The sequence below is a fragment of the Micromys minutus genome (genome assembly GCF_963924665.1).
Source record: "Micromys minutus genome assembly, chromosome: 13".
Classification (NCBI taxonomy): Eukaryota; Metazoa; Chordata; class Mammalia; order Rodentia; family Muridae; genus Micromys; species Micromys minutus.
This window is the reverse complement of record NC_137982.1, coordinates 45,312,683-45,339,453: the sequence shown is the minus strand read 5'-3', so window position 1 is coordinate 45,339,453 and position 26,771 is coordinate 45,312,683. Positions and strand designations below refer to the sequence as shown.

The 26,771-nt window shown below is 39.9% G+C and overlaps 1 protein-coding gene across 1 annotated transcript; it reads left to right on the top strand.

Annotated features, from left to right (window-relative positions):
* The first annotated feature begins 57 nt into the window (after window positions 1–57).
* On the top strand, window positions 58–26,394 carry CIRSR (corepressor of RBPJ and splicing regulator). The gene is made up of 10 exons (XM_080927200.1): window positions 58–187; window positions 2,014–2,108; window positions 5,182–5,255; window positions 5,678–5,688; window positions 5,783–5,847; window positions 6,123–6,171; window positions 7,384–7,501; window positions 22,025–22,131; window positions 23,273–23,358; window positions 24,595–26,394. Exons 1-10 carry the CDS (start codon window positions 116–118, stop codon window positions 25,265–25,267), a joined length of 1,350 nt encoding a protein of 449 aa, XP_080783326.1. The 5' UTR covers window positions 58–115; the 3' UTR covers window positions 25,268–26,394.
* The last annotated feature ends 377 nt before the right edge of the window (window positions 26,395–26,771 follow it).

Below are 26,771 nucleotides of genomic sequence, written 5' to 3'. Positions count from 1 at the left end.
CCCCCGACCTCGGAAGTTCTCCCCCATGCTCGCTTACCAGTTCCGGTGACGCTCCCGGAGTTTGTTTACGTTCCTCGCAGACCTAGCGGTTGGTTTCTCTGTCTGAGACTCCAAGATGGGGAAGTCATTCGCCAACTTCATGTGTAAAAAGGACTTTCATCCTGCGTCCAAATCCAACATCAAGAAGGTGAGTAAAGGGATCCGAAGAGGGATGTGCTGAGCTCCCTGGGAGAGTCGTATCCTCTACATGTCTGGAGCCGTCGCCGCTTCTCCCATGTTAACCCAAAAGACCGAATGATCCCCCGAGTCCGGCCTGTCAGTCACTGTAGAGACTGACGCAGAGCTTGGTAACACTGTCTTGGGCTCATTCAGGATCCATCTCCTAAAGCCAAGACTGCTGCTTGAGAGAGAAGATCTTCTGAGAGAAATCCTCCCCTACTTTCACTCCCCATCCAGTAGTGTGGTTTCTGACGGCCGCGTCCAAGTTTTGGCGTTTAAAATAGTCACAAGTCAACCAGATGCTGGACACCGAAGGGCCGTGGCGAGAATTACAGCGCGAAAGAATGGCGACGGAGAGTGTGTGGTCTTTGGATTCGGACCAGCATTCGTTAGTTAAGCACAGTCACATGAAGCCCTGGGGCCTCGCACAAAATAGTCGATGATATGATCATTAGCCTCCTACCCAATTGATTAAGGATTATTAGTGTCAGTTGCCCTAGTTTGTAAAAATTGTAGGAAAATTAGATAGTACCGAAAAAGACTAGAAACGAAAAATGAAGACTTAGCACTGTGTGTTAAGAAAAGGACTCAAAAGTACACAAATTTGTGAGACGACTATATTATGCTTTTAGTTGTTTCAAAACAGGTTGTGGGTCCTGTATGTTACCATGCATCCAAAGAATATATATATTAGCATACATGTACATTAGAATATCTGGAAGAACAGACAAGAAACGCTAACACAGGTTAGCTGCAGATATAGTTACTTAGGTTTCTAAGTCTTGTTTAGTTTACTTTGTACCTATTCCTAATCCCCCACGTGTCTATTTCTTTCCATGTTTCATAGCCGCAGTCTAAGCTGGTTTCAAACCTGCTCTCTAGGGAGGAGGGCCCTGAACTCCTCCATTCTTCTGTGTCCACCTCCCACATGAAGGGATTACAGGTGGAAGCCACTGCACTCAACTTTCCTTTCTCCTAAGTCATGAAATAGTTTATAATATGCAAAAGAATCATTGTGAGCACTTCGACAGTGGGATTGTGTTTTATTTTTGTTTTGGTTAATGGATCATAAGTTCCTGAGCATTGGAGACTAATGAAATAACTACAGTCTAAAGCTTGAGATGCGCAGTAATTTTCCTGCTTTGGTAGGGATTGTTTCAGACAGCGTCTCACTGTGTAGCTCTGGCTAGTCTGGAATACTTAGTAGTCCTTCCTCAGCCTCTTGAGTTCTGAGATTATGGCATGAGCCAACACACCCAAATAAACAGTGAAAACTGCTAAAGGACAGGTACCATCCTGGAAGAAGCCAGTGAACTGTAACCACAACACACAGGCCAAAGCCACCTGGCTTCTCTTCCTTTCATTTCAGTATATTAGGTGTGCTTCATTACAGAAGACACGTGGGCTGGAGGGCTGTCAAATTTGCTGGTGGCTAAAGCGCTTGTTGCACCAGTGTAAGGATCAGAGTTTGGATCCCCAGCCTCCACATAAAAGCCAGGAACATAGTAGCCCTTGGTGATCCTAGCCTTCGGGAGAAGAAGACGGGAGCCCTTCTCTACAGGCTGGTAGCTGGACTAGTAGAAATGTTGAACTCTGGGTCCATTGAGAGACCCTGCCTCAGTAAGTGAAAGGGATAGTGACTGAAGATAGTTTGTTTTAAACCCTACATCCCACACTTACAAACTTGCAGTCTCACTCACACACACACACACACACACACACACACACACACACACGCTTCTTACTTAATCTGAATCCAATTATTGAATTATATTTTGTTTCACTACAATATAGGTATGGATGGCAGAACAGAAAATATCATATGATAAAAAGAAACAAGAAGAATTAATGCAACAGTACCTTAAAGAACAGGAGTCGTATGATAACAGGTAAGTTGGTGTTGCCTGTTATCCTGTAACCACCTTGTTATCTTTAGAATGTGCAGTTATGGAGTCAGCCTCACTCCCATAATTATACACTGTCACCTTTTCAACTTGACCTATTCTTTACATAAAATTGGACTCATCCAGTCTGTAAGCAAATCCTAAATGAGGTAGTGGTTGCAGAGATGGTAAACACTACATGTTAACTTGCTAAGACTGATTAGAATGATTTCTCTTTAATACATTGCAATACAAGGATGCTTGGGACACTTAGAAGCCGGGTATCTTTGACCTGTGTGTTGTGGCCAGAGCCCACCAGCTTGATCCAGGCTAGTCCCTACCTTTAGCTACGTTCATTGTGTTTATATTTGGTTAATTAGTTGAGTGGTAGTATTTTGGTTCTATAGACTATCCTCTGAAGCAACACTTATTTTTGGAACATTTACATTTGAAACATGAGGCATTCATCAGTTTCTTGATAATTGGGCCATAACTATTAACATTGACACAGAGGTGTCTGCTCGATGCTATTTTCAGTTGCTTATCTTATGTCCTTAGGAGCAGAATTACTGCATCCTAAAATTTTACATTTTTTTCTCTCTCTCTTTTCTTTAATCTTTATTTATTGTCATTGTTATTTTCTTGAGACAGGGTCTCACGTAGCCTAAGCTAGGTTTAAACTCCCTGTGTAGATGACCTAAAAGTCTAGATTCTCCTGCCTTAACCCCCAGTGCTGGCAGTGTGACTGCACGTGTGGCTCCTGTGGGCTCCTTGGGCCCAGACCAGCGTTCTCCCACCCGAGTTATGTCTCAGCCCATGTATTAACAACCATGCTGACCAGTGTAAGGTGCTAGCTTGCGGTTTTGATTTGTATTTCTTGATGTCTAGTGAAACTAACCTTTTCATGTACTTGATTTTAAAATGTTGATGGTGTTAAAACAAATTTATAGGTATTTAAAATACATCTAAATTTTTGAGTTTGTTTAAGGTTTGTAATCCATCACCATATCAACTTTCAAAACATTTTATCATCTGAAAAAGAAATTTTATGCTCATTAGCAGCTGTCTTAGGTAGAGTTTTTCGGCTGTGAACAGACACCATGAGCAGCACAACTCTAGAAAGGACATTGCACTGGGGCTGGCTACACTTTCAGAGGTTGAGTCCATTATCATCGTGATGGGGAACATGTGCAGGCAGACATGGTGCTGGAGAAGGAGCTGAGGGTTCTGTATCTTGGTCAGAAAGAGCCTTATGAACCCCAAAGGGTGTGGCTTGAGCATCTAAGACCTCAAAACCCACCTTCATAGTAACACACTTCCTCCGTCCAGGCCACACTTCCTGATACCATCACTCCATATGGCCAAGCATCAAACACGGGCCTTTCCTATTCAAACCACCACAGGAGTTATTTCTCATTTCCTAATTTATCCCATTAGTGCCTCTTACAAGTAATTACCATTTTACTTTCTAACTATAAAAGAGTAGTTTTAAAATTATGGACACATAAGGCGAGTGATTAAAGAGTCTTTTGTGACTGGTTATTTTAATTTTTAAAATATATTTATTTGTGTGTGTAGGAGCATATGAGGACTTTGGTCTACATGTGGAAGTCAGAGAACAACTCCCTGTTTTCACACTATGTGGGTCCCAGGGATTAAACTTGGGTCAGCAATCGTGGGTGGTGGCAACTCTACCCACCAAGCCACACACATTACTGGCCCCTGATTTCTTTCCCTTAGCATTTTTTTGAAGCTCACCATTTGCATTAGTGCATATTCCTTTTGATTGAAACTAACATTCTACAATAAAGATGTCTATGTATGGTCTTCTGTTTATTTTTTTAACAGATTTTTTTTGATATAGAATTCAATGGAGAAAAGAGAATTACACACAGTAATCTAGTATATCCTTGGTGATTGCCTTTTCCAAATACAAAGACATTTCATACTTTAGCTTTCTCTAATACTTGGATTTTAGGGATTTATTTATGACTCAGCATAGTCATCCTGTTTTCAGTGGACTTTTCCTACAGAGCCCAACAGCATGCTGTGCACAGAATGGACAGAAGGAGGCTTCAGTTGTTACCAAAAATCTAGGAACGTTTGAGGTGTTCATTGTATTAGCCTCTTAGAGAATTTTGCTAAACGTCATGTTTGTTCTCATTAGAGAATTTGCTTCTCAGAGCTGGGAAGTTAGCTCAGTTTGTAAAGTGTTGGTCGTGTGAGTTTGGATTCCCAGCCCCTGTGCTAGGTGCTTTGATCCCAGTTCTCTAGCGGTAAAGACAGGAAGGTCCCTGCAATGTGCTGGTTAACTGTTCCTGTCCAGTCAGTGTGAACCCCAGGTTTATTGAGAGATCTTGTCTAAAAAGTAAGATGGAGGGCTGGCTAGATGGGGAAAGGCAAGTGCAACCTCTAAGACTCATGTAGAGGTAGATGTAGAGAACGGTTGGCACAAGTCTGTCCTTTGACCTTAACACGCATGCAGCCATGCTTGAACACATCACACACAATTACTTAGGAATATGGTAAACGGTTGAGAAAGACACTCCCTCTTAGCTTCTGGCCTCCATATGCATCCACATTCTCATGCACACACACAACACACACATCCCACAACTAAAAACACTATAATAGCTGACCATGGTGGCGTACACCTTTAGTCCTAGCAGAAGTAGGTAGATCTATCTCTGTGAGTTCAAGGCCAGCCTGGTCTACAACTTGAGTTCCCAGACAGCCAGATCTAAACAGAGAAACTCTGTCTCAAAAATCCAGAAAGAAAAAAACTAAATATATATTTTTAAGTAAAGGTTGTGGCATCAAACTATCTGATGGCATACAGGATTTCAAAACTCTTTCATCAGCAGTTGACAGTTTTACAGAAAATCCTGTTAGAATAACCATCTCATCTTCTGCCTTTCTTACTGAGAGAACTGGAGGGAGGGAGGAAGCCTCAGATTGACAGCAAGTTTCCAGTAAGGAGGCACTGTTCAGGGTCTGTCTTAATTTCTTCAGGGCTCCTGAGAGATAGTGTGCCGTCATATTCTTCCTCGACTTAAACTTTTACTGTTGCCTCATTCAGGTTGCTTATGGGAGATGAGCGTGTAAAGAATGGCCTGAATTTCATGTATGAGGCCCCGCCAGGAGTTAAAAAAGGTACCTGCCTTACTTCCTTTGAGCTTTGATGTAATTACCTGTAAGATTTAGAAGAGATGGTGTTTTTAAAGGTTATTTGTATTTTTTCATTGCTGTTGCTCCGACAATGTTATCATGAGCAAAGTAAAATAAACACAGCTTCTAGTGCAGCAGCTTATGTCCACTGGGGGAGATGCTCGGCCGGCAGAGGTACTGTCAGCCCTTTCATAATGTAAACACATCTGTAGTCCTTAGAAAACACACTTGCAAATGGAAAGTCTATTCACTGCCTGGGAAAACGTAAAAGCTTTAAAGTTAGGAATTAACATGCCTATTCTGAAGGACATTTCAGTGTTATGTCCTTCAGTGATAAGTACTAGACTTTCCTGCTGACATTTCTAACTTGTCCTGCTTCCCCCCTGTGCTGTGAATATGCAATCAAGAAAACAAAGAGGTAAAGTGCTTTTCTCTGTTTGAATCGATTTACAGTTGATTGGGATTTTATGGACAATTGACAGATTTTTTTTTTTTTTTACTGACTGTTGTAGAAAGAAGAAACAGAAGGAGAAACAGAGTACAAGTTCGAATGGCAGAAAGGCGCTCCGAGGGAAAAGTAAGGCTGCTTTGTTAATGGGAGCACAGGGAGGGAAAGGTGCTCTACTGACTCACCTTGTACAGCGTGCTTCATTCAGGCCTGGACCGGTTCCTGCCCAGTCTGTAAACTGTACATCGTCAGGCTACATGCACACTTAAAGACTGGTGTTGCTTTTATATTTTATAGTAATCATACATCTTATAATATTTAAAAACTATAACCTTCTTTCAGGTTAACTGTCATTGAATTTGTTAAATTGTATTATAGTCATACATTTGTTTTGTACTTAACAGATATGCCAAAGATGACATGAACATCAGAGACCAGCCCTTTGGTATTCAGGCAAGTAACAAATTGATTCTTTAAGAATCATTTTAATTTAGTACATATATCTTTACATTATTTTCCAAAAAAAAAAGAAAGTTTGTATTAGAGTTCTCTAAAGAACAGAACTGATAGGGTGAAACGCACACACGCACATATTAGAGAGGGATTTATTATGCTAGCTTAGAGGATGTGATTCAGGTAGTCAAGCAATGGCTATCTCAGGATAGCCATTTGGTCCATGAGTTGTGCGTCTGCAGTCCTAGTCTGTGGTCCTGGAGGATTCTTGGAGAGCTGCTGGTCTTTCTTTAGTCTGCGTTGGAATCTTGAAGAAGTTGGATTTAATACGAGCAGTCACCAGGAGCTGTGGCCCAGGTGTCATCATACTCTGATGAAGAAAATCTCTCTCGGGAGTCTCTGGCAGTTCGGGTTAGCTGACCCCGTATGTAGTGACGTTGCCAAGACTAGCACCACGGTGTTTCAGCCCCAAAGGAACTTTGTGCTTTACATATATGTTAAATGATAGGACTGAGGAGAAAACATGGAGTGTGGTAAGCACATGGAAGATGAGAATCAAGTTCTCTAGCTCAGTGAAAAAAACACGTTCACATTGTGTTATGAGGACCTGGCTTCAACCTGAGCAGGACAAAAAAGAAAAGAAAAAAAAGTAGCTGGGTGGGTGGCACAGGCCTGTTTTTCCAACTGTGAAAGATAGAGGTAAGTCAAGAAGACGGAAAGCTCAGCCTGAGCTACCTTGTGTACCGAGGGAGGAGGAGTATTTCAATGAATGAATTAAAATTAGGGAACCTGAAATTATACCATGCCATAACTCTGTGATATTTTACCATTTCTCTTTAGATGACATTTTATTGTAGAATATACAGACGGGACTCAGCTTAGATTTTAGACAAAATTTATAACAATATTTTAGTATTTACATTGAATTACCTACCATAATTATAGAATTGCTTTCCCTGGAGATCTTTTTTACAAGTAATTTAGCCAAATATGAGGTACATGTTTTATCCTAATGCTTTAGAAGCATAAGCAGATGGATCTCTGTGAGTAAAGGCCAACTTGATGTACAAAGCAAGTTCTAGACCATTTAGGGCTACTTAATAAAGCCCTGTTTTCAAAGAGAAAAAGAAAAAAAGCAGGATGGGGGACCCAGGTGGGATATTAGGCTGTTGGTATTTGAGAATAAAAATCATGTCTGTTATAATCTCTTAGGTTCGAAACGTAAGGTGCATTAAATGCCACAAGTGGGGCCATGTGAACACCGACCGGGAGTGCCCCTTGTTTGGTCTCTCTGGGATCAACGCCACTTCAGTTTCTACTGACGGCTCAGGTAGGCATCACACAAAAGTGACTTGTTTTACAATTTTTGTCAAAGAAGGAAAGATGAAATCACATTTTTAGTTACCTGAACTCTCTTGGCTCTAAGTTTAATTTACATTCCCCAAATAGAATGACCAGACCCAGTGGTGTAACTCAGCAGTTTATGAAGTCTTGGGCTCAGTCCCTAGTGCCGCTCTCCCTGCAGAAGGATGATAAGTGGGGATTCTTCAATGTCTGGTAAATCTGGAGTGCTCTGTAACAGTTTACAAGTGTCTGTATGAACTTTATTTATTTATTGTTTTGTTGTGTTTTTTTTTAAACAAGACCTCATAAAAGCCAGTCTGGCCTCAAACTCACTATGTTGCCAAGGTAGCCTTGAAAGTGGTGTGTGTGTGTGTGTGTGTGTTTGTGTGGTACACATTTGTGTATATGAATGCAGATGTGTGATTCCAGGAAGAATGGAGGTCGGCTCACATGAGGACATCAGAGGACACACTGCTGCAATCCAGCCTTGTCCTCTACATTGTCTACGACAAGTTCTCTTTGTTGTTGGGTGCTGCATACTCCAAGCTTGCTAGTCCATAAGCTTCCAGGCTCCTGTCTCCACTTCTACCTTGTGGTAGGAGGACAAGTGTCTTAGCTACTTTTCTCTTGCTTTGAACGGGAAATTCCCATTACCAAGGGAGCTTACAGAAGAAACACTCTACTTGGGGCTTACCATTTCAGAGGTTAGAATCCACGCCATCATGCCTTGCGAGGGGCGTGGCAGCATGCCGAGCGCCGTGGCAGTAGCCTCGAGCTCACATTCTTACCTGCACGTTTTTTCAGTTAAACTCCTCACTACCTTAGTATTTCATCAAAGCCCAGCTCACAGTAGGTCACAGTAGAAATAACATACCTCTACAGCATAAAACAGGTTACATTGCTTACAGGACTTTCAGCTCCTGATGTTAAAAGTAAGATAACCCAGGTGTGGTAGCACACATCTTTAATCCCAGAACACAGGAGGCAGAGACAAGTGTTTGAGGTCAGCTTGGTTTACATAGAGAGTTTCACAGTAAGCAAGGCAACAAAGAGAAACCCTGTCTCAAAAATGAACAAAAAAGGGATAGTAGTCTAACTCTGATTTCCATCATTTTAAAGCAGCTGGAAAATGTCTTTTCCTCTTTGTTCTTTTCTATAATTTAAAAACGATAAATATCCAGTATTGGAGTCATGGTAAAATAAAAACTTTGATAAACAACCTTTCTAGAGACCATTTGAAGGTATAGATAAAAAAGAACTTCAAAAACAGAGCCAGGGAGATGCCTCAGTGGGCAAAACAAAAGCTTTGTAGTCAAAGATTAGAAGCAACCCAAATGTTATCAGTAAGGCCTCAGAGTCAACGTTTATCTGATATAATAAATGTTGGGAAGGCCTTGGAGCTCTCTGGTAGAACACATACTCTTCTTTAAAACTACTGATGTGATGGGTAGTTTTAATATTTTTAGAAATGATTCATTTTTGATTGTATATAAAATGTTCTGTCTGCATGTATGCCTGCAAGCCAGAAGAGGGCCTCAGATCCCATTGCAGATGGTTGTGAGCTTCCATGTGGTTGCTGGGAATGGAACTCAAGACCTCTGGATGAGCAAGCAAACACTGCTAGTTTTGACATGTTTAAGTGTAGCCCAGGGTGGCCTCAAACTTGTAGTAGTCCTCCTGTCTCAGTGCTAAGATTACACGTTGAACTACCATGCCTGCTTTTGAAAATTAATTCTTTTAAGACTATAGTTTGCTCTTCCAAATAATTTTGAACTATGTATTTAGCATTGTACACCCCAAAGCCAGTAAATTTTGTGTTTTAGCTTTTCAGTCTAGCCAAGAACACAGACCTGATTATCCGCATTTTCCTATGAGAGAAAGACTCTTAGTCAAGACCAAAGTACAAAAGACCAGAAATAAAATGCAAGCACAAAGAATTTAACTTGGGTCACTTTAGATGATTAGAATCAGGTAAATGGCTCTCACAAAAAGTAGATTGGGTGGTCATGCTGCAGCCCATATTTCCTAACCCTAATAGTCTAAAGCAGTGGTTCTAAACGGGGGTCAGGGGCACTTTGGGGGTCAAATGACTCTTTCACAGGGGCCACCTAGATCCATTGGAAAACACAGATAGTTACATTATGATTCATAACAGAAAAATTACATTTGTGCAGTAGCAATGAAAATAACTTATGGTTGGTGGGTCACCACAACATGAGGAAAATGAAAGATATACTGAAAGAGCTTTTGAAAAGGGGGTTGTATTTTCAGCTTTTCTCATTTTTCAAGTAATCAATATTAGGGAAATAGGCAAGATAAACCATATGATTCTAATATAAAACCATGTTCATGTTTATTAGGACTGGAAGGATACAGAGTGAAAATGGTTGATATGTTAATTTGGTAAGATTACAGGTGATTTTTATTTTATATTAAATATAATTAATTAAAATTGGAAAAGAAGCTTAAAATTTGGGCCTCTCAGCATCAAATGTCATATGGTGGTCTTCAGAACACTAGTGTTTTCCTTTATATTTCCATATTAAACTTACTTTCAAAGTTAAAGGAATAGCTAAAGAGAGCGCAGTTACCAGGGTGTTGTAAAGGCTGTATTCATACTGAGGAATAGCTAACAGACTGAATTAATTTTTGCCTCAATCTTTATAGAAATATGATGTTAGGAAAATTTTCATTTTCAATTTTTCCTTCCAAATTGAACAAGATGTAAGTACAAGAATAAATACAAATAAATTTTAGAGACTTTGATTCTGTGTATCATGTACTCTGAGAATGTCTGAAGGCCCTGAACTCTGATTAAATGAAGATAAAAATAGAGCAGAAAGTTTTCCATCTGTGCTCGGGTTACATGAACTAATAATGCAAGTTCCCAATGGAGTCAGACATGCCAGTTCCTGAGAAGCTGAAGCAGAAAGATTGAGCTGCATCCTGAAACTCTGAAAGAAAGTCCTGATCTGTGCCTGATGTATTGTCAAGGTTGAGAACCATTTGCTTAAGCCACATGTAAGAACAATTGAGATTCAACAACATGATCATGTTTATTTGTGTTTGCTTAAATTGCAGAATTCATAAAAATCATCAGTTTTTATCCTAAGGAAATAATCATGGATATGTTATTAAAGATTTTGTGTAGTGCAGAGCAAAACTGCCCAAATATGTAAAAACAAGGTATTAAGTGGATAAGTATGAACGTTATTATTTACTGTGCAGCAGTTAAAATGATAGGAGGAGACCTGGCTTGCTGGTGCACACTTTTGATCTCAACACTTAGGAGGGAAAGGTGATCAGATCTCTGTAAATTCACGGCCAGCCAGGAATGCACAGTGAGACCCTGTCCAGATAAATAAATGATGGTGCAAAGATTTCTTAATGATGTGGACGTTGTTTACAACATTTAGTCAGATAAAAAGACAGGCTACAATACATTAAGATCAGAGGTTAGTGGTAGAGGCCTTGCCTACAATGTATGAGGCCCTGGATTGGAGCCCTAGCACCACAGCACTTGTAATTAATTACTTAATTAAGCAGTAGTTAAACTTTTGTTTCCTCTTCAGGTAGGCTTGGAGTGAAATGCATGATTTAGAAAAAGCGTTGGAAGAAAATAGATCAAAATGTTGGCATTGCTGTTATTGGACTGGTAGAATTGCATAAGACACTTTGCCCCATATTTTTTCTTAGCTGTATCTCCAACAGAGAAAATAAATCACATTTTAATTTTTAATGAATATTGTTTTAGATGAATTAAAAATTATACGTAGGGAATTGGGTATTTTAAATCACATTGCTCCATTAACAACAATGCCTTCAAAGTCTGACCTGAGTTTAATGCTAGCACTTAATGAAAGCTAACAGGAACTCTTAAAATCTCCTCAAAAACAAAATCAAAACACCGCTATATCAAATAGGAAGACAAACAATGGCTGTGTGTTCTGAATTTGAATGCAGTAAAAAATAAACTGACCAATTTTCTAATCCACTTGCTGATTCAAGCTAAAAACGTCTTTTCATTTAAAAAAAAAAAATCACCTATTGAATAATGTCCCACCAGTGAATAGAGATTATTTTTGCAATAAGGCAATTTCAGTGGATGTGGTTATCATGGGATAATCACACCCCTGGGGTACAGCCTTGTGCCTGTAATCTCCCAGGAGTGTAATTATTTCATGATAACCGCACCCCCTGGTGTTACATTATTTCTATTATGAAATTCTTAGTATAGTATATAAAGTAACTTACTTTGATCACTGGAAACTGCAAGGTGCTGTTAGAATATTCCAGCTGTGAGGTTTACAGAGACCAGCTATAAGATTTACTTCTCCTTTACAGAGTTAAATTAGGCAATCAAAATGCTTCTTTGGGCTAAGCTGGTTTAGAATATCTTTTCTGCTGATAAGATCATCTCAAGTTTGTAAGTTCCCATCCAGTCCAGACACATCAAAAATTACCTTCAAAACTTGTAAGCTTCAGCAGTGAATGAAGTCTGATAAAACATCTTTCGTACAGTGTAACTCAGTGGCTAGCCCACAGGCCTATTCTATAGTGGGTAGCTTTTTTCCCCTAACAATGTGTCATGTGGCCCAAGCCTGGCTTTACCTGATATGTAGCCAAGAGTTATTTTGAACTCTGATCCTCTGCCTCCACCTCCTGAGTGGGAGAGCATGCAGTGCTGGGGCTCAAAGTCAGGCCTGCATGCTGGGAGACCCTCCACCATTGAAGCCCTGACACCTTTATCCTTACTATTGGCTCTTGGCTTTTAACGTGTGTTACAGTTAAACTTCTTTTGAAAAGAGAATGGTTTTTCATCATTTTTATTGAGCTATAATTTCAAATGAACAATTCAGTTCTATGGCTTTTAATACATTTGCAGAGTTTTTTATCCACAGCAATCAATTTTAGGACATTTTCAGTACACCAAAAAGAAAAGTTCTCAGGGAAGGCAGCTACTGGTCTCTGTTAAAATAATTTAAAATTTTTGTTTTTCCTTCCCAGTCCTGCTCCCTGGTTGACAACTCTGAGACTGGTTATTTATTGTTAAAGGTCTAGGCCATGAGCTTTGGCTCATTCCCTGCCCATGTAGTGGTTAGTTACCTCTCTTTAGTCCCAGCTTGCTTCTCTAAGCATCTCCCTGAGTTCATCTACCTATTGGTTTATGTCAATCTCCATGGTCCATCTCCTTTTATTCTCTCACTATTTCCCAGAATCCTTTCTCTTCCTGCCAGTGTCCCGCCTCCTATTTCCTGCCTCAGCTCATTGGCCATCAGCTTTTTTATTGACAGGTGATGCTTATAAGAGTTTCTCTCTACAGGTCTCCTTTATGTCTGTAGACTTAACTGTTTTGGGATAGTCCACTCTTTGATGGAATAGAGTTTACTATGCTTACACACTTGCACAGTATGAATGGACATATAATAAACCTTCTAGCCCACCAAGAAACACATAAAGCAGTAGGTCAGATTGTCTTTATGAAATAAAAAAAAATGAAATTCTATTTCTTAAATGCTTCCTTTTCCTAGGTAAGATTTTGCATATCCTTGCATGCTTGACCTTAAGGCTTCTGTCTGTAGGATGCAGATGTTAGCCCTAAGCAGTCACTTGTAGAAGAACTGAAGCACTTTAAGGGGCTCATGCCAACCTGCTCCAGCCTGCTTCTTAGCTAGCCATCACACCCTGAACAGTTCTCAAAGTAACTGAACTAGTCCTAAAGCTCTAGTAATGCCAGTCACTGACTTTTACTATTATGGATTAGTAAAATGCTCCATTTAGAAATGTCCAGCTTCGTTTGTTTGTAAATTACTATATGATCATATGTTTTCCATTTTAGCTTGATAATATGATTGGTGGGTTACATTAATTGATTTCATATATTTGGGTTTTTGACAGATTGGATTCAGAACTCACTGGGAAGTTCTGACCAATCCCGAACTTTAGATTCTCTTGCTTCGGCCCCCAAGTGCTGGGGCTACAGTGCATACACCACACCCAGCTACATGAATTGGTTTTCAGATGTTGAACCAGCCTTGTGTATCTGGATTAAACACCATGTGGTTATGGTTTAAGTTGTTAGATTCGTTTGTGTTCAGTGTTTGATAGATTTAGATAGTACATAGATCTGGGTCTGAATCTTTTTATCTTCAAAGGTCATTATTTATCAAATTTCCTTAATTGTATGAGTAATCTTAGATTTTTCTCTTTTTTTAAAAAGATTTTATTTATTTTATGTATGTGAGTATACTATTGCTGTCTTCAGACACACCAGAAGAGGGTATCTGGTCCTGTCACAGATGGTTGTGAGCCACCATGTGGTTGCTGGGAATTGAACTCAGGACCTCTGGATGAGCAGCCAGTGCTCTTATCTGCTGAGCCTCTCTTCAGCCTCAGATTTTTGTCTTATAAGGCATTTGGTTCGTTTTAAACTCCATGACAGAGAGTTTTTTATCATGTTCCTTTCTTGTTGTTCTATTACACCTGGGGTGTGTAGTACTGTCCCTTCATTTTTTCCTAGTTTAATCATCAAATCTCCTTTTTTTTTTTTCTTTTTGCCTAGCCCTTTTCAGTTTTAGTGATCTTTCCAGAAAGTAGATTTCAGTGTGGTGAATTTTTCTCTCCTGTGTTTCTGTTTTCAGTTTTATTTCTTACTGAGTTTAATTTGTTGTTCTTTAAGGCAAAGCATTAGATTTTGCATTGGGTTTTTTTTGAGGTGCTGCAGATCTAACCATGGCCTGAACATGTACTAGCTGAGTGCATTATCATTGAGCTATACCTCTAGCCCCAGAATTGATGGAAACTTGTTTCCCTACATCCATTCATTTTGTATGTGTGAATGTGCACATTTGTGGAGGTTGGAGGCCAGCTTGGGGGGTTTGGGGGAAGCAGATCAATTCTCCTACTTATGTATATGCTGAGGTGAGCCTGGGTCATTAGACTGCAAGGACCTTTACCCACTGAACCATCTCACTGCCTCATGGAATTAATGTTAGAGCTTTATTTTTCTAAAATGTACATTCAGTAGTATAATTATCTCTCTAAGCATGTGTTTTACTGTATCCTGTGATTTTTTTGATAAATTTGCAGTGGTTTAGGTCTTTTGGTGTTTTGGTTTCTTTTCTTTATGTAGCGTTTTCTGAAACTAACTACCCAAGTTAGGTTAGAACATCTCAAAAAGGCTGCCCTGATCTAAGACAGCAGGTGCTTCAGGGTTGGGAATTCCCAGACTACTCATCAAAACCATTGCCAGTCAGGACTCCCTCTAAGGCAGCCCAGGATTACTGACTTACAAAACTCAGAAAAGCACTCTTCTTAAAGAACTATAGGTTATAGCAGAAAGGATTCACTGAAAGCAGGGCAGCAACCGAAAATCTATATAGAACACAGCTTGATAACAAGCCTCTCACCCTCCTGTGTACTAATAAAAATGATATGCTACATTAATTGACCAGGGATGCTCACCTGAACTGCTGGGAGTTCAATTATTTTAGATTAGATCATGTACCATGATTGGACTCGGTCTTCAGCCCCTTCCCATCCTTCCCAGAGCTCTGTGACTACCAGGCTCAAAGCCCAGCCATCTGATCACATGATTTGTCTTTCTGACATGTCCAGTCGCCATCCTTAGCCATTCCTTAACTTGAGCTATCTTAGTTCATCTCAGTAACAAACTGTCCTGTCAGCTGTGGCTGGCTGGCTGGTTCTCTTAAGCTATTATTTGAGGAGTTTCATCTCTCCTTTCACCCTCCGTGGGTCCTACTGTTCAGACTCAGATTGTCAGGCTTGCACAGCAAGAGTTGCCACCACCAAACCCGTCTTAGCAGCCCAGCTATATATTTTTGTGTAGTTGACAAATTTCAAATTTCTCTGGCTGGAAACAAAAGCCAGCCAAATTCTTCTAGTAGACAGCTGTTAGGTTTGTATTTTCCTTCATGTAAGATGTTTTTTCTCTCTCCTGACACCTCCTTGCTGTGTGTTGTTTAGAAGTGTGTTTGTTCTGCTGTTCTGTTACAATTTATAGTTTAAGTTTTGTGATCTGAGTACGCCTTGTACAGTTTCCATCTCTTTCCATTTGTTCGCTGTGTGGCCCAGAATAACTATTGTTTGATGAACACCATACACTGGTGTGGAAAAGGACATGTCTCTCGCTGGATAAAACCTATACAGGTCAGTTAGATCTGCATGGATCAGTTCACTGTTACTTCCTGATCTGCCTGCTGGATCCATCAACTGGTAGAAGGATGTCAAAGCCTCCAAAATTAGTAGTGGCTTTGCCTATTTCTAAACAAAACAAAACAACAAAAGAAACAGATCTATTAGTGTTCCCTCACATTTTTTGATATTCTGTTGTTAGGTAAGTACATACTTCAGATTAGTGGATCTTTTTGAGAATTGCTTCTTTGCCATTATAGTGCCACTCTTAACCCTTAATAACTGTCCTTGCTGTGGTGGTTTGCATAAGAATGGACCCCACAGGCTCATATGCTTGAATGCTTAGTGATCAGGGAGTGGCCCTACTTGAGAAGGATTAGGAGGTGTAGCCTTGTTAGAGGAGGTGTAGCACTGGCCCAGTGTCTTTCTCTTTGTGCTTTGGTGGATCTGGATGTAGAACTCTTAAGCTACTTCTCCAGTTCCATGTCTGCCTGCATGCCACTATGCATCACCATTATCTGTAATAACATTGGACTAAACCTCACATTGTAAGCAAGCCCAAATTAAAAGCTTTCTTTTATAAGGATTGCCATGGCCAAAATCTCTTCACAGCACTAGTAACCTTAACTAAAACACTTGCTTTGAACTCTGTAAGTGCCAAATTAGTGTTGATACTCTGGCTTGTTTTGGTTACTGTCAGCATGATATGCCCCTTTCTCTATCTTCCTCACTGAAGAACTACTTTTATTCTATCCTATAAGGTGAGTCTATCCCCAAACAAATTCTTCATTCATTTACTTGACCCGAGGTTTTCACTTCTTAGTGAAACATTTCACTGGATATTGAATTCTTTGTTGGTAGCTTTTTCCTTTCAACACTTTAAATCAGCCTCTTTCCCCATCTCCTCCTTCCCCCTCCCTTCCCTTCCCATGCTAAAGATTAGACCCAAGGCTTTGTATGTATTTATAAGTGTTTTGCCTGCATGTATACCTGTGCACCTCATGTGTGCCTGGTGCCTACAGAGGTCAGATGATGGTGTTGGATCCCCTGATACTGGAGTTAAAGGTGGTTGAAAGGCACCATGTGCTGGAAACCAGACCTGGGTCCTCTGCAAGAGCAAGTATACTTACTTAACCTTAGAGCCAGCCCTCCAGCCCCTAAATTATTTTTTAAAGTGATTCTTTGGAAAACCTACTGATATCAGTAATTAATTATAGTATTATTCTGTCAATAAATGTCTCTGCTTTTTGTTAAAGGCATGTCTGATACTAATAGAGGATTCAACTATGATAATCTCAAAGGGTGTTATGAATCTCAGATCACAATCATGAGCCCCACAGATCCTTTTGTCTCCCAACTGGTGCTGGATTACAGACATGTAGCACCATACCTCAGCTTTTTACCTGAGTACTGGACATCTGAACTTGTGTACTCTACCGACTGAGCGGTCTCCCCGCCCCATAAGTCTCTTTCCTATAACTCTCTCTCTCTCTCTCTCTCTCTCTCTCTCTCTCTCTCTCTCTCTCTCTCTCTCTCTCTCTCTTCTCTCTCTCTCTAGGTTTATTTAATATATATGAGCACACTGTCACTGTCTTCAGACACACCAGAAGAGGGCATCGGATCCTATTACAGATGGTTGTGAGCCACCATGTGGTTGCTGGGAATTGAACTCAGGACCTCTGGAAGAGCAGCTTGTGCTCTTTTAAAAAAAAAAAAAAAAATATATATATATATATATATATATATATATATATATATATATATATATATATATATATATATATATTATATAAGTACAATGTTGCTATCTTCAGACACACCAGAAGAGGGCACCAGATCCCATTATAGATGGTTGTGAGCCACCATGTGGTTGCTGGTATGTTACCTCTTCCAGAGGTCCTGGTTTGAACTCAGGACCTCTGGAAGAGCAGTCAGCGCTCTTAACCACTGAGCCATCTCTCCAGCCTTCTATAACTCTCTTAAACTCATTCCATCTACTACTGTCAAGTAAAGGAAATTAGTTTGTGGTTATCCAGATAAAAGAATAAAATTTAGTTTATCTTGTAAATAGTAATTCTTCTGCTCAAATCAAACTTAGCAAAGGCTGTGACCCTATATCATGAACCACTCAGCATGCCCTGCTTTTACCCTTTCCTTGAATTGATCTGTTGTTTGTGTCCCAGATGATGGCATTACAGACATACACCATCATGTCCAGTTGATTGGGTTGCTAAGGATCAAACCACAGTCTTCATGTGTGCCAAACAAGAATACACCAATTGAAAGACATCTCTAGCCCTCATGGATTGTTTTTGTGGCTCACAGATAACCAGAGCATTTGTATTCCTGTAATTAATTTAAAGTGAATAGCAAGTTCTGATGCTTCATGGTCTTACAACACAGAGGAGTCTGACACTCCCCTCAGCATACGAATTAGCTTTATTGTTGTATTACTGCTTTACATGTAAATTAAGTTGGAAACATAATAAAGATACAATCAAATATGTCATAGATGTTCATATTGATTCTGTAAGGCGAGGTTGTTTTTAACACTAATTTTGACTAGCATACAATAAGGATAGTTTCCTATTTCCTTGCCTTTGTATTTTTCAGCCATATGAGTGTTTAATTCTGTGTCTTGATAGTGACTGATAGCTGTCTCCAGCATGAACCTTGGGGTAAGGCAGTAAGGAGCTGTATCTCCAGCCTCCTCTCAGATGAACTGGCAGTGTGTCAGGGAAACTCTGAGGATGGCACAGCTTCATACAGTTCAGTACAGTTGGTTCTTGCATAACCTTTAGAAAAATCATACAGAGAACATCCCCGTCTTTATAAATAAACATCACCCACACACGTTATTAATAGCCTTGTTCACTTTTCCCTGGGACCTAGGCTACATGTCCCTGCTGCATTCCCTGCTTTTTATTGTTATTGTTTAAGTCATCGTGCAAAGCAATGAATTCAGGGAGACGGTTTTGTAATGTATACCACTATACCTTGTACCTTGTTTTTGTTCAATTGCTGTCTCCTTTTTGACACCCCCCCCCCCTTTTTAAGATAAGTTTTCTCTGTATCTCTAGCTGTCCTTGGAATTCACTACAGGCTGGCCTTGAACTCATCCACCTGCTTCTGCCTCACACGTTGTTTGGATTAAAGGTGTGTGCCATCACACCTGGTTTCCGTTTTAGTCTTTTTAAAAAGACAACTTTTGATAAGCTTTCTAGATATTTTTCAGTGTGCATATGTGAGTGCATATCCGTTATGTATTGTGTTCATGCCTGGTTCTCATGGAGGCCAGAAGAGGATATCAGACCCCTTGGCTTTGTTCTTAAAAGCCTGTTGTAAACCTCTGTGGATTCTGGGACCTACGTTCTCTACAAAAGCAGCAAATACTCTTTAACAGCTGAGCCATGTTTCCAGCCCCTCTATAAGCTTTCTTTTTTATTTATTTTATTGAATACATTGTTTATTGAATACAGGCACACCAGAAGAGGGCATCAGATCCCATTACAGATGGTTGTGAGCCACCGTGTGGTTGCTGGGATTTGAACTCAAGACCTCTGGAAGAGCAGCCAGTGCTCTTAACCACTGAGCCACCTCTCCAGCCTATAAGCTTTCTTAAAAGCAAGATTTTTACTGCACAGTGAGCATTTGGATGTAAGTGTGAGTTTCTGATCATTCCCCCAGCTAGCTCCCTCTTTGAGTAGTGTATTATAACTAGTATACTGATCCCAGAACTTGGTAGGGTGCCAGGTCATTCTCAGCGATACAGCAGGTTCAAGGCCAGCCTGGGCTACATAAGGTCCTGTCTCAATGCTCTTGCGCCCCTCTCCTGAAAAAGATTCTGCTTCATGGAAGCAAGTGGTGGTGCTACAGACTCAGCTAATGTGCTAAATGGGGGGAGGACGGAAATGAGAGCTACCAGTACAGACCTGAGGGAAATGCCTGTATTTGAACATACTTATTGTGAGTTTATCAGTGTCTGTTTGGCCAGGGGTGGCATCTCACAGCATCCAGCGCTGTCATGTTGAGACCCGATCCAGAGAGTGGTCAAGGGAGAAAACCCTATGTACACAAACACAGGTTTATATGTTTCTTATATACACACACATGCATACATGTTTACTGTGTCCATTTTATCTTTTCAAAGAGCTAGAGTTACTTGGTCAGCATAATCCTGCATAGTCTCTGTCAGCATGGCATGCAAAGTGTAAATATCTCCTAATCAACCTGCCTTGTCACACCTTCTCAACCCAGAGCTCTAAACCTCAGGCTTTTCTGATGGGAGGGGATTAAATACAGACATATGGGAAGAACACGTGCCTCTGGCTGGCAGGCTGTGCACACTGGCTGAGTGGGTGATAAGCAATTCCCGTTCAATTCCCAGTACAAAAATGACTGGCAGCATCCCAGTGCCACTGAAGCTGACAACCTGAGCTTGATTCCCAGAACCCCTGGGAATGGTGGAGGAGAGAAGCCTCTCACGTGGTCCTCTGACCGCCACACCGTACACACACCTACAAACAATTCACGAAAAGTCTTCTAAGAGCACTTTCTACAGCTTAGAAGAATAAGGTAGTTGAAAGCAGACAGTGCTGTTGAGAGTGAGGATGTGTGTGAGGCGTAGGGCAGGACTGTTGACAGTCCTACAGCGTGGAAGGCGTGCGGAAACAGGAATGAGTCTCCTGTCACACAGGAAAGTCACCTGCAAGTACTTAGAATTACTGTAAAGACATTGTTTCTAAAATATTCAAGTTATCCATCCTGTAATGAAGATAATTTAAACACGTAAAGTAACCTCTTAGGCTAAGAGTCAGGCTCCTGGTCCTTATCATGTTTGCCTTTGTGTGTGTTTCTAGGGACCCAACCCAGAATCCTGTTCGGGCTGGGCAAGTGCTCTTGTCCTGAGCTCCAGTATATGTGCTTTCTGAGTTTGTCTGATGTCAGTTAAAGTTGACAAAGAAATATAATTTTAATAATAAGGCCCATTTATACTTTATATAACTATGTTCAAGTTATGAAACTTGGAAAAACAACCAAAGTGGACTTTGTTTATTTCAAGCTGTTAGTTGTATGAGTAATTTTATGCCATCGGGGCATTTAATACTTAACCTTCTAATTTTATTTGAGGTTTTATTCATGCTAGCAAGAAAATTAAGTAAAACAATTTATAGAAATTAGCTTTAACCCCTGTACTCCAGTCATGGCCGATTCCTCACCCTACCATTGTCCTACCATTGTGTGCCTCATCCTTAGAATGTAGAGCAGCAGGTGTAGTTAGTTGTTGGTAATCTTAATAGAACAGGAGGCCTGGTGCAGGGAGGGATTAGTCTGTGCCTACACTTTTCTCATCAGAGCTGCTGTGGACAAGTAAAAAGTAAAGGGACTTGAACCGTGGTAACTCCTGCTTTGCAGAGTAGCGTGTAGCTGAACGCTGAAGTAAGTGCCAGAGACCAAACAAGAGAGAAAGAGCAAACTATTTGATCAACAAACTCGGAATCTGTTGCCGGGTGCTTTGTCTATCCTCGTCTTCTCCCTTGAACTGTTTGCTGGCAGCAGCCCTCTCCAACCTCATTATAGTTACATCATTGATGTGGCATCTGAGGCCATGTGTTGTCACCTAGTTTGTGACCTTCTTGGGAAGCAAAATGAGATGAAAATATAGGTGGGGAGGAAAGAGTCTCTCCTACCCTGAGTCCCAAGTCTTTTAAATTTCTAAAACATTTTATTAGTACATATTATGAGGCCAAAAAGCAGCTCAGTTTCCAGCCTGGGATATTGTTGCACAAGTGAGAACAGCAGCCTGCAGAAAACAAAGTGCACACACTGAGAGCTAGTCTGAAATGAGAGTCATCAGCCCTAGTCACAGAATACATATATACCTGTAACTAATAACGGGGGGGGGGGTGTATTGGTTACATATATACCTGTGATTAATAAGGGGGGGAGTGTGTGTGTGGTGTATTGGTAATATAGACACATGGTAGTATATTCAATATTGATATTTGTTTTTTTTTAAATTCTTACTGAGAATAACCAGTAAAAGTTTAATTGTAGTTTTTCATTATTTTGTTTCAATTTTATACTAAAAACTTGTAAGTGGACATTTCAATATGACAGAGTTACATAAGCCAAGCATCTCCATGCACATAAGGAAAAATGCAATTATTTTCTATTCTGAGTCTCCAGACTGCTGTTTTAGAAAATCATATCTGATTATTTGCTCAGCAGAAGATTATTGAGTTGATTTAGCTGTGATTTTACTTAACAAAGCTTCAACTGCATTCCTACTGTGGAGTCCAAAAAAGGTAGAGAAATATAAATGATACATTCAAACTGTGATTTTTGTGAACAGGGCCATCGATGCACCCCTCGGAGCTAATAGCGGAGATGAGAAACAGTGGGTTTGCACTGAAACGAAATGTACTGGGGAGAAACTTGACCGCAAATGATCCATCACAGGTAATGATCTTTTTATCAGTAAGCTGAAAATGTCTGGAAATCTAAATGTGATTGCTTGTGAATTGCTACTTAATGTTTTCCAATATGCATATATCCATAGGAAAGTAAGATAGAGCAAAGAAAATGCCTTAATGTATTTTGATTTTGCTTCTTTTATTACTTTAACCTAAATGAGAAACTGTTTATAAACCTATATTTTAATAAATGAAATGGCTCCTTTGGGTTTATGTGGATAAAATGTCTCACTGAATTGGTGATAGGATTGTTTGTTCCTTTCTGCTAACACACCCTTAAAGTGGCATTAAATGGAGCCAATAGAAAACTCTGTAACAGCTCCCTAAGCATTATAGAAAACCCTTGTTTATTAAACTGTACACAGATTCAGAAAATTAAGAGTTTTTAAACTTACTTCATTTTGTGTGTGTAAGAGCCTGGGCATGTATGTACCTGTATGAACACGCTCTGTGTGTGTGTGTGCACGAGCGTGCGTGTGTGTACCCACGTGTGTGCAAATTAAGAGGAAAACTTGGAGGAGTCAATTCTCTCTACCATGTGGGCATCAGGCTTGCTAGCAAGTGCCCTTATACACTGAACCATTTCACTGGCCCTGGTTTGAGTATTAAAGACTATTTTATTGCACATTTGATAATAATAACTATAATTGTAAAGTTTAAAGTTACTGATACTTTGATCTAAGTTTCATGGTCTTTAGATTTTTGTATCTGTACTGTTGGGGTTTGCATCCAGTGCTGTGTGCATGTTAGGCAATTATTGTTACAGAGCTGTGGATGCTTTAAGACACTCTTAGTTTATATTTCATTGAACTAAAGATGCTGTGAGTGTAGACAGTGTTTCGGGTGTTGAGGAGAGAATAGAAGCCTCCTGTGAAGCTTCTGTCTGTGTTTCTCTTTTACTTCTAATAGTTTCCAAGAATTGTAAAGCAGTTGTAGACCTTGCACCCCACTTTCACAGGTAGAACATACCTGTTTAAATATTCTAATTCCCCCCACGCTTCCCAGTCCGAGTACCACGCCATCTCTGGTATGTCTCTAACACAAAACTCTCAGTAACAAGTGTTTCCTTTTCTATCTAATAACTAACTGGTCTAAAATCTAGCATTTGGATGTTTTTATTGACTCAGGACTATGTCGCAAGTGACGGTGAAGAAGACCCTGAAGTTGAGTTCTTAAAGTCTCTCACCACCAAACAGAAGCAGAAGCTTCTCAGGTAAGTAAGGAGTCTGTGGGGTAGACTTGTCTCTGGTGTTTCCCCTGGGTTCTACATTCAGCTCCTATGCAGAGAGCTCTTGATTCTGCCCGAATTGTGTATTATATGCATTGATTGATTTCTCGGGTGTAGTAATACATTTTTGTCTTTTTAATAATAAAAAATTAGTGTTTGTATCCTCAAATTATACTAAAAAGCTATTGTACCTTTCAGAGCATTTAATTTGGAAGTAGATTTATTTGTAGCTTTTTCTTAATAAATTTATATATAGCTTTGCCCAACGCTTGTTCTTGGAAAATATTTTTGCCATTTTTTTCTTTCTTTTGTGAAGTTTTGTGAGGAATATTGAAAGAATGTTTAAATTTACAATAATGTTTAAGTTTGTAAAATACACTCTACTTGGGCTAAAGAATTCAAGAATTATGTACCAAGTCCAATAGAGGGCGCTCACCATGTTTCAGTAAATGGAAAATGGTGGCAGAGCCCACTGCAGAGGCTGGAGTCTCTAACTCAGCTCCCATCTAAACAGTTTATCTTTTCAGACTGAAGGTTCACAAAGCAGTGGAGTTCTATCTCCAAAACTAGAGGGTTGATGAGAGCTAGTGGGTAATTGTTTTATATAGTAAAATATCAGGGTATATCCTAATTCAGAACTTATAGATAATCCTGCTTTGATAATTAATGTTGTTTTGGTCTGGTGGTTTTGAGTTTTCAAGACAGGATTTCTCTCCAGCCCTGGTTTTCCTGGTACTCAATCTGTAGACCAGGCTGGCCTTGAACTCACAAAGATCTCCTTGTCACTGCTTCCCAAGTGCTGAGATTAAAGGTGTGCACTGCTACTTAGGGCAATAATGTTAATTAGTATTTCTGCACTTAACTCATGTATAAAGGGTTAACTGTGCACAGGTCCAATTAATGCTACACTTCTTTCCCAGGTTTTCTTTAAATCAGAGAACCTTTATTGAGAATGCTAAATAACTTCATGCTCTGACTCAGTATGTTTTACCAAAAGAATAAGTGATTCCTATTGACCTATAGTTGGAAGTTGGCTTAGTTTAAATTCTGTTCAATGTCTGCATGCCTGAATAATTTAAAAGGAAGAAAATGGTTTATCAGTAAATAAAGTAAACAACGTGTTTAGATGGGGACATCATTTTTAGTAGCATCTAAGAAGATTAGTCTGTTGACAGTTTCTCTTTTGTTGATTAAAAAAAAACTATTTCTTTCCAACTACAGGAAATTGGATAGACTTGAAAAGAAAAAAAGGAAAAAGAAAAGTGATAAGAAAAAGAAGTTACAGAAGAGCAAAAATAAACACAAAAAACGTAAAAACAAGTCTCCTTCCTCCTCTTCTTCCTCCTCCTCTTCTTCCTCTTCCTCCTCCTCCTCCTCCTCTTCCTCCTCTTCCTCGGAGACATCAGATAGCAGCAGTGAGAGTGATAACAAAGAAAAGAAAAGAGAGAAAGAGAAGAGGAAAAGAAAGAAGAAAGCCAAATGTTCTAGAAATAAATCCAGTAAAGACTGTAAAGAGGACAAGTCTAAGAACTTGCTTTATGAAGAACTTTCTAGCAGTCATAGTGACAGGGGAAAAGCACAGGAAAAATTAAGACTTCTAAAACAAGAGAGTTCTGGAGAGAATAGCACATGGGTCCATTCTGGTTCTGACCGGAAGTCCAGAAGCCACCGGCACAGTCCAGAGAAGAAAGGGTCTGACAGAAACGGGGGAATCCGAAGTCGTAGCCGGGCTGAGAGCAGCAGGCGAAGCAGAAGCAGAAGCAGGAGTCCTTGCAGTCAGAAGCAAAGGGAGGTGAGGAGCCGGCCCCACCGGAGCCCTAGTGAAGAGCAGAAGGGAAGAAAGGGCACCAGAAGCCATGGTGATGGTGACCATAGAAGAGAGCATGCGCGCTGAGCACCAAGGCGATCAAGAGAGCGGCAGACTCAACAGGGCTCCGGAGCAACCACTGGGCATCGAGAACACCTTTAGCAAGGGCTAGGGTGCACATTGTTATTTAATAAAAAGTCAACTCGTTTTCCATCTCTGTAAATTGTCATTTCAAATACTGAAGAACCTGTGTTGCACAAGCTTAAATTTTCAGATTTTTGCAGGGAATTTGTTTAGGGTATAGAAGTGTGGTTTTTGGTTTCTTTTTGTTATTGTTTCTTGTTGGTAGTTGTTTCTTCTGCCTTGTACCAGATTTAACATATGTAAGTAATTCTGTGATTTTGTTGTTGTTTTGACACAACATTTAACACCATTAAAATAGTAACAGAATCTTGAATGATTATCAATTCAAATTTGTTATTTTGAATTGAATTCAATATGAATTTGCTTGAAGCAAAATGTAATCATTGTTGAAGTCGACTAGGGTGAATAAAACACTAGATACCAATTAGCATTTCCTTAAGACTGTAAAAGCCTATGATATTTATAATTGGATGTCCTGTTGTCTATGTTGGCATACAAAATCACTTTAAACTTAACAGTTCTGAAAATCAGAATTCTGACATGGGTCTCACTAGGATACAATGAAGGCATGAGTAGAATTGTCTTCCTTCTGAAAACCAGTGTTGCCCAGTCTTGGTGTCTGCCCCCCTTTTCCAACAAAGAGGACTCACGCGTCCACGCCCTGGAGCGGCTCTGACACTAACTGTGCACCCTCCTCTTGGTGACCCTCGTCAGTACAGCAGGTCCACCTGGCCGAAGATCTGCTCCTGTAAGTCATCATGGCTTCAAGCTGTTAGAAACATGGAGGGAGTGTAGTTCTGCCTCGTCTCCCACAACCACCTTGGTTGGCATTACAAGGTCTTTCTTCAGGAGGTGAAGCAAAGCAAATGATGTAAACTAGATGTATTTAAACGTGTGTTGGGGTAGGGAGTTCTTTATGTCTGAGACAGGATCTCACCGTCACTATGTGTAGACCGAGCCAGCGTATAGTATTTTTTAGTTTAGCTGTGGATTTTGCCATATATTCCAAATGATTGATTTTAAAAAAAACTGGAAAATTTCAATTAAAATTGCAGGTAATATGCAACTAATTCAAGTGTGTTTTTTTTTTAAATTAGGGTTTAATTTTGATTTTTTTAAAGTATCTTCTGTCTAGTACAAAAATACTGAGTTTGGCCATCACAATTTTCAAGTTATGTAAGAAAAAAATTTGGAAGGAGTTAAAACTCTTCCATATCTAATGCACACACACAAACAGATGTCCTGTGATGTCGCTGCATCGAGGATGTAAATAGTCCTTTAATTATGCATACGAGGGAACCTGGAGGAGCCCAACTCCTTCCCCAAATCCTGTAATGTCTCCGCGCACCTCAGGTCCCACTCCTTCCTTAGGAAAACGTGCATTTGAAATTGATAAAGGCTAATTTACCCCGAGTTCATCAGTGTCGCTCTGATTATTTTCCGCCGT

Excerpts from the sequence above, each read along its gene's own strand:
- CIRSR (XM_080927200.1), top strand. The coding sequence starts at position 116 with ATGGGGAAGTCATTCGCCAACTTCATGTGTAAAAAGGACTTTCATCCT. Across the intron at positions 7,502-22,024 it reads AGTTTCTACTGACGGCTCAG|GGCCATCGATGCACCCCTCG; the intron begins GTAGGCATCACA and ends TTTTGTGAACAG. Across the intron at positions 23,359-24,594 it reads CAGAAGCAGAAGCTTCTCAG|GAAATTGGATAGACTTGAAA; the intron begins GTAAGTAAGGAG and ends TTCCAACTACAG.